Consider the following 8228-nt stretch of genomic DNA (forward strand, 5'->3'; position numbering starts at 1 on the left):
TTTTGCTGGTGCCTGGAGCCAGCCCTGCCATGTAGATATTTAGAGACTGTGATCAAGTTACCCCTTAAGCTTCAGAACCCATCAGTGCCTATGTGTAGTTTAAACTGTTCTTTCCTATATGCAGTAGCTTGATATCACTATAACACTGATTTTTGTTGCTGTTGGTTGCAATCAGTGTGCTGCTGAGTCAGCTAGTTTCTAGAGATCTTCATAAACCTTCTTAGTCTTAATGAACAGAGCTCATTTGAAAAAAAAAACAAATTTTCTCCACACAGGAAATTTGATGATTTTGACATTTCATTTCATCACAGATTGAGAGAAAAAGTTGACATCTCTGATTTTTTTTGCAAAATGAATGAAAGCTAAAATGCCCTCTTACCTCTGGAGATGATCCCTGCAGTTCAAGGTAAAGATGCATTTTAAGGAGGCAATATTTTTGAGGAGGTTTGCCCTGTCACTTCCTGTTCAGTAGGTGCTGTATGGGTTACGGGGCAGAAGACTTCAGTCTCCAGAGCTGTCAATACAAGCATTGAATAAATAAGTCTTGCAAAATTTCTACCTTCCCATGTGGACAATTTAATTGAATTTAATATAATTTAGTGGCAAGTAAACTATCATCATTTTTTCATTATCTTTAATCATCATTGCTAAGGACAGGCACATACGTTTTGTGCCCAAGCTGATAACTTTTTCAGGACAATTTCTCAAGGATGATAGAAAAAGACAGTCACAAATCCTCAGTTGACTCCAAAGGAACTATGATGAGTTATATCACCTAGGATCTGGCAGAAAGATTTATTACTAACAAAACTGTAGACTGCCAGCCCTGAGTGTAATATTTATTTTCAGAAGATGTTTTATTAGTACAGACAATAAAGTCTGTGGGCTTGATCCAAAGCACAGTGGAGTCAGAGGGAGAATTTCCACTGACTTCAATAGATTTGGGATCAGATACTAATGGAAGCAATTATTTGATTAACCTTCCTCATTCCCACACAGATGCATAGATTATAAAGCCAGAAGGGACCATTCTGATCTAGTGTGACCTCCTATATAACACACACCATAGTATTCCCTGAATTAATTCCTGTTTGAACTACAGCAGATCTTTTAGAAAACATCCAGTCCTGATCTAAATATTGCCAGTGATGGAGAATCTGTCACTTCCCTTGGTAAACTCTATCAATGGCTAAGAACCTTCACTGATAAAAATTTGCATCTTCTTTCCAATCTAAATTTGTCTAGCTTCAACTTCCAGCCAGTGGATCCTGTTATACCTTTGTTCACTAGCTTGAAGATCTCATTATCAAATGCTTGTTCCCCTTGTAGGTATTTACAGACTTTAATCAAGTCACCCCTTAACCTTCTCTTAGTTAAGCAAAACAGATTGAGCTCCTTGAGTTTGTTACTAATGGCTTGTCTTCACTATGGGGGTAAGTTGACCTAAGTTACGCTACTCTAGCTATGTGAATAACATGGCTTGAGTCAACATAGCTTAGGTCGACTTACCCTGGTGTCTTCACAGCGCTCAGTTGATGGCAAACGCAGTCTGGTCAACTTCCCTTACTCTTCTCGGAGAGCAGGAGAGCGCTCTGCCATCGATTTAGTGGGTCTTCACTAGACCCGCTAAATCAATCCCTGCTGCATCGATTGCAGCAGTGTCGATTTCCCCATAGTGGAGACCAGCTCTATAATGCATGTTTTCCAATCCTTTAATCATTCTTGGGGCTATTCTCTGAATTGTCTTCAATTTACCAACATCCTTGTTGAACTGTGAACACCAGAACTGGACACAGTATTCTAGCAGCAGTTTAAATGTAAGAAATAAAAAGGTAACATAACCTCCCAATTCCTAATGCAAGGAACAAATATATTCCAAATCAGGAATCAATGGCTTATCTGATTAAATAACTATTAGAAGGGTTTTGAGAACCAATGACTTGTTTTTAAGAGGTGTTGTACATCCACAAACACTAGTAATGCCAGGGGGAGAAAGAGATGTTCAGAATCTTTGGGAAAATAAGGTCACAAGCAAGGTTTGTCACCATGGAAATATGATGGCACTCTGTGGTGTGTGCCTGCCTAACCTACACACCTGGCTAGGAGACAGAATGCAGATCATCATGCAGACTTACTATGTTCCAAGCTGCCCAAGGTAAGCCATGCAGTTTCTACCTCCCTATAACTAGAAATGTCTAAACCCTTATGCTACTGTCTTAATCAACTAAACACGTAGTTCATTAAATAACTAAGTACATAAAATAAATAAAAATAAAAATAAAGGAAGCTGTCATGGGATTCCCAGGCTATCACACAACCCTGGGATCTTGCTGCTGAATTTAAGGCCAATTTGACAATTGAACATGGGATTTTGACTTCAGAACATGGTTAAGAGAGTTGCATCAGTTTTGTACCACCAAAATTTTTTCTAACATGTCAAGAATATTAGCATTTAATCTAGTTCTTGTAAAACCCCAAATTGTAAAGATGAAAAGCAGCCCTGAAAGGACTCACATCTGGTTAATGCTGCCATATTTATTCATATTTCCAAGTATTTGGAATCTGGTCTCTGGAGGGAGCATATAAATCTTCCAGTGACTGGAACATACAGCACCAAATAATTAAGCAATGGCTTTTGCATGAATTGTGTATGGAGATTTAATTGAACACAAAAGTCATTTTCCAATTAAAACAGTTGGCAACTCTGTGAGGGCACAAATTCAGTGTTAGGTACCCTAAAGCATTGTGTTAGAGATAGTAGTGACCAAACCTGCATGGAGAGGTGATGGACAAAGGGATTTATTGATTCTGTTACCATTCTAATTTCTAAGAGCGGAAATGTACAAATGGCACACAGCCCAGAGTAAGGGGAACAGAAACCCTTCCAAAGACCCTGAGCACGCAAGGGGGAACATTCCCACTGCTAGACCCCTTCAGGGTTTGCTATATATTCTTCCCTCCGTGACCTGCTCCCTCTATGGGCTATTGCAGAGGGTAGAAACACCAGAAGCAGATCCATCTAGGCCACACCTCTTTCTGTCCCAATCTATCTCATCTCTCCTCTGGCCTATGCCCACCACAGACTTTTCCCTGCCCTTGAACACTTCCCCCTGCACCCATGACTCTCGCAAAGGTGACATAGGAGTTCCTGCTACACAAGGGGAAGTCTCCAAAGGGGTATCCAGGTAACATTGATCTCTGCCATCACTTATCTGGTCTGCTGGGTTGGAGGTGTTGGCCATTGTAATCCACAACCCACTCAGTGGGGCACTCTGCTCCCTGTACCGTTGGCTGGGCCACAGACAGAGCCAGCTACTGCCTAGGGTGACAGTACTGGGTCTTTTAGTTCAGGCCATAGGCTCTCATGCTTTAAAGTTCCTGGATGGATTGTTGGCCTCAGAGCATTTATTTCGATTTCCACTTTTTTTTTAAACTTTACATTACATTATAATTTATAAGATAACATAGCATAAAATAAAATTCAAAATGAAAAAAGTTGTGGCTAAATGAAAATCAAAACAAACCATTTTGATATTTTAAAAATGGAATTTCATTAAAATCGACATGTTCCCGCAGGATATTTAGAATTTGTGGAGTCAGCATTTTCTGATGTCAAACTGTTCTGACAGAAATTTAATTTGAACAATTCTAGAAGTAATACACGTAAGCAAGTTGGATATATCTAGCCTAAGAAAGATTAGATTTTTATCAGCAAATGCTGATTTCACACAGAAACTAACTAAAAATATTTTCATCAATAATCTAAATTTACAGGTTGACAAAGTAAGAAAAGTGCTGTTTGAGAACTTATTAGAGTTTGATATTTACTTTGTATATTTTGACATGTAATATTGACAATTTGCGTCTTACCAGCTATTAAGCTTTAACTTTTTTTAACTGGTCATTAAATAATTATTGTCTGAATCCCCCCTCCCCTCCCTTAATTTCCTGCAGCTATGAATAGAGGCAAAGTTTTATCCATGACCTTTCCAGTTCTTGGAAAAACCCAGGATGATGTTAGTGACTGAGTGAGGGGTGAGATGAGAAATAAAACCAAAATGCTGGCAACTTGTGATCATCCATTTGTTGGTATGCATTTGGAACACTCCCTTCCCTGTGATATTGAGACCCCATCATGACGGGTCATTAAAGATCCATCTGCACGTTATTTAGAGTTGGGATATCCTTAGCAGATCCCACTTTGGGTAATTAGATTTTAGCTGCCTAAACTCCCTCTTTTTCTTCCTCTCTGAAACTACTGAGTAGATTGTCGTGCACTGAGTGGATGAGGGAGTACAGGTCATTCAGGAGTGGCAGTTAAACTGTCATAACAACTTTTCCTGTTTATATCAATCATAAGAAAAACCACTGGGGGTAGGATACAGGAATATAGGAACTGCCAATCTTGGTGAGACCAGTAGCCCATCCAATCCAGCTTCTTGACTCCAACAGTGGTCAGCACTAGTTGCTTCAGAGGAAAGTGCAAAAAGGTCTGCAGTGGGCACATATGTGATAATCAGACCACAGAGAGCGAGAGAGAGTTTCAGATAGTAGTTGAGGTTGAATAGCAGAAAGAGTTGAACCCCCTGCTATTTTCTATCCCTGGCCTAGCTATCAAATGCTGTTACCAAACCAAAATCTTCATCTTTTCCTCTATTTCTGTGTAATAGCAATAATTGGCTTTACATCCTTTCGGCTGCAGCCAATATTACCAGTAGTACTAGTACGTAGTTGTATAGAGTTATACTGTGATTGTAAGGCCCAGTCCCAAATTTGCAGAAGTGTGGATTATGCATCAACCCCTCTGATACTTCTCAGTGTCCTTGCAGACATGGTGTCTCTCAGAGTTCTGAAGAGGGCTGCCTATCTGCCATCTAAAAAAGATCTATCCCTTCAAGACCAATTCCATTCTAAATTAAATTGCATTTGATATCAGGGGCTACATGGGGTAGCAGGAGAAGGAGGTTGCACAGGTGAAATGGCTACATTTGCTGTGGGCAGCAGCCAATCAGAAAGGAAGGAGTTGCATAATTACTTCATAGCCCTTGATAAATAACTTGAATGGTGGTTATACTGTATAGAGAATAATGACCCTCAGCCAGTCAGAGCACAGGGATTTGCATGTTTGGAGGTTTCTAAGAAATAACAATTCAGTCATTATGCAAAACAGGAGCCCCTAACCTATTAGAGTGCATTGCAGTGTTGATGTGAGAAATTAGTGTACAGTTCAAGTCAGTTATTGTACAAGAATCCCTGTTCTTTGAATAGCTAAGGTTATTCCATTCTATATTGTGCAATATAATACAGACACCTCTAATGAATGAGGGCATAAGTGGTTGATGTAATTCAGTTCCATAGTCCCACTGAACTAGTCTCTTTGTATTTGGGTCAGTTACACAGATCTGTGGCACTGTTCCCAGATTTAAACTTTCATCCATGACCTTTCCATCAACAAGTGATTTATAATCAGGGGGCATGGCTCTCTCCTGAGATTCAAAGGACACACTTATAGTATTTATAGCTTGGGGTTTAATGGAGCAATAACAATGTGATAGATGCTGCAAAGTGCCTAGTGCCTCCTGCATGGCTGTAAACCCCTGAGAGCATCAGACACAATAATAGCATGTTTGGGGAAAGAGAGGTCAGGGACTGCTGATCTCAGAGTTTGCTGTCTGGTTATTACACCAATGGTATATGTAGCTACACACTGTGTTCCTTTTTTAAAAACACATTATGTTCCATTTACTCTGTGCCATCCTGCCATATGACTTGACTGATACCAGAATTTAAAGTACAAATGTTTCTTCTCTCACACATACAAAATTATCATTCTGTGATAAGTACTTCTAATACTATTTGTCTGCCTCTTCATCTATCTATCTATCTATCTATGTTCTTATATAGTGCTCATCACTGTAGCATTCGAGAACCTTACAGACTGTTAAAGTGAGCACATGTGGCCCTCCAAAACTAATTTAAGGTCAGTGATTTCATGCCTAGCTTTAAGTGAGCATTTCCATGAGATGTGGTTATTACTTACAATGCCTATGTAAAGAGCACTTGAGAGAGAAGCTGCCTCAGCTACATTCCTCGAAAAATAAAGAAAGGAGATGAATGTGTTTGTTATTCTTTTCTAGTCATTTTAATAAATGCATTCTTCTTCAAAACACTACCCTCCCCAGTGATCTCCTCAGAGCATCCTTCACCTCTTTGTTCCTCAGGCTGTAGATCAGAGGGTTCAGCATGGGGATCACCACTGTGTAGAACACTGAGGCCACCTGGTCTTGGCCCAGTGAGTAGCTGGTGTTGGGACGTAAGTATGTAAAGATCAGAGTCCCATAAAACATGGTGACGGCCGTCAGGTGGGAGGCACAAGTGTTGAAGGCTTTGTGCCTGCCCTCGACAGAGTGAATCCTCAGGATGGCACCCAGGATGTACAGGTAAGAGAAGAGGATTATCAGGAGGGAGCTGACACTGGTGAAACCAGCTAAAATAGAAATGGTATTTTCAGCGATGGAGCTATCGGAGGATGACAGAGCTAGCAGTGGAGGGGTGTCACAGAAAAAATGGTTGATGATGTTGGAGCCACAGTATTTTAACCTGCTAATTAAACATGCAGTAATCATAGCACTCATGAAACTAGTGAAATAGGAGCTAGCCACCAATGGGACACAGACTTTATGGGACATAACCGCTGAGTAAAGCAATGGTTTGCAGATGGCCACATAGCGGTCATACGCCATCACAGCCAGAAGCAGGCACTCAGTGCTGAGCCAGATAATAAAAAAATACAGTTGAACCAAACACCCAGAATAGGAAATGGCTTTGCTCTGTGCTAAGAAGTTTGCCAGCATCTTTGGGGTGACAACAGATGAATAGCAGATATCGACAACAGACAAATTGCACAGGAAGAAGTACATGGGAGTGTGTAGTCGGGAACTGATCCTAATCAAAATGATCATCCCGAGATTCCCCACCAAGGTGATAACATATATCACTAAAAACAACACAAAGTAGATGACCTGCAGCTTTGACCCATCTGTGAATCCCATGAGAATGAACTGGGTTGCTACAGTACAATTTTTCTCTTCCAGTATTCCCATTTCTGATACCTTCTGAAAGATTAATAAAGAGAAAGTGAACTATTTAATGCTCAGTCGTCATTCTGTGTACAAAGCATGCAAATGCATACTTATTTCTGCATGCATACTGTTTTGAGATTTGGGCCTCAGTGATATATATTCACAAACATTCAACTCTCTACCTAAAGAAGGTAACAAACTCTTCTCTGGAGTTTGCTTAAAATGGTTTCTATAGTGACAGGCAGATAACAAAACAACTGAGTGCTCAGTTCAGTCTTATGCATCCGATAATTTGGATGTTTTCCAAAATGTATCCCATTGTATTTGGTATATTCTCTAAATTGGCGATTGGATGGATGTATTGGATGGTAGGTGAGTAAGTGCATGGCTGCATGAATAAACAGATGTAAATGAATAGGTGATTGGAAGGGTGATTTGGTTTTTAATTGGATGGGAGTGTCTATTGGTTGTACTGGACAATTGGATGTGTTAGTAAACTGTTGAATTGATAGATGGGTGAGCATATTGTTGGTGTAAGAAGCAGCTAGGGAATAGATGGTTGTGTAGGGAGTTGAGAAGGTGGACAAATGGGTGAGTCAGTGGGCAGTCAAATGAGTAAGAAGAAATGTGGGATTGGATTAGTGAGAAGGTGGCTGGGAGAGTGCAGCCAGTGTTGTAGTAGCCATGTTGATCTCAGGATATTAAAGAGGCAAGGTGGGTGAGGTAATATCTTTTATTGGACCAACTTCTGTTGGTGAAAGAGACAAGCTTTCAAGCTACACAGGGCTACACAAAGACCTGACCGTTGGTCCAGTAAAAGATATTGACAGTAATATACTGTCTCTGTAAGGCAGTAGTCAGATGAGTGAGAGAGTTTGAAGATGGGTGGATTGATGGTGAGTGAGTGGTACTGTAGGTGTTGAATGAGTTGAATAAGTTCTTGGGTCTATTTCACAGTGGAAAATGTTCTGCATGACAAATATCAACCACCAGAACTGGAACCCATTGCAGAAGCAAAGGACTGGAAGCCTAGAGATTGAACTCTTACCCCAGGAAGTGGTCCTTTTAGGAACAGTGTGGCAGGGAAACTTGCTCTGCTGCTGGTGATGCTGTTCTGTATGTAACCCCTCTGCCAGGCTGAAACAA

General features: G+C 40.4%; 1 protein-coding gene across 1 annotated transcript; it reads right to left on the bottom strand.

The window, feature by feature from the left end:
* Positions 1–6161: 6161 nt before the first annotated feature.
* LOC120393436 (olfactory receptor 5F1-like) lies at positions 6162–7103 on the bottom strand. The gene has a single exon (XM_039517991.1). The coding sequence runs from the start codon at positions 7101–7103 to the stop codon at positions 6162–6164; it is 942 nt and encodes a 313-aa protein (XP_039373925.1).
* Positions 7104–8228: the final 1125 nt, after the last annotated feature.

This window comes from Mauremys reevesii, unplaced genomic scaffold (assembly GCF_016161935.1).
Source record: "Mauremys reevesii isolate NIE-2019 unplaced genomic scaffold, ASM1616193v1 Contig2, whole genome shotgun sequence".
Lineage (NCBI taxonomy): Eukaryota > Metazoa > Chordata > Testudines > Geoemydidae > Mauremys > Mauremys reevesii.

Coding starts and splice junctions, on each gene's coding strand:
- LOC120393436 (XM_039517991.1), bottom strand. CDS start 7,103: ATGGGAATACTGGAAGAGAAAAATTGTACTGTAGCAACCCAGTTCATT.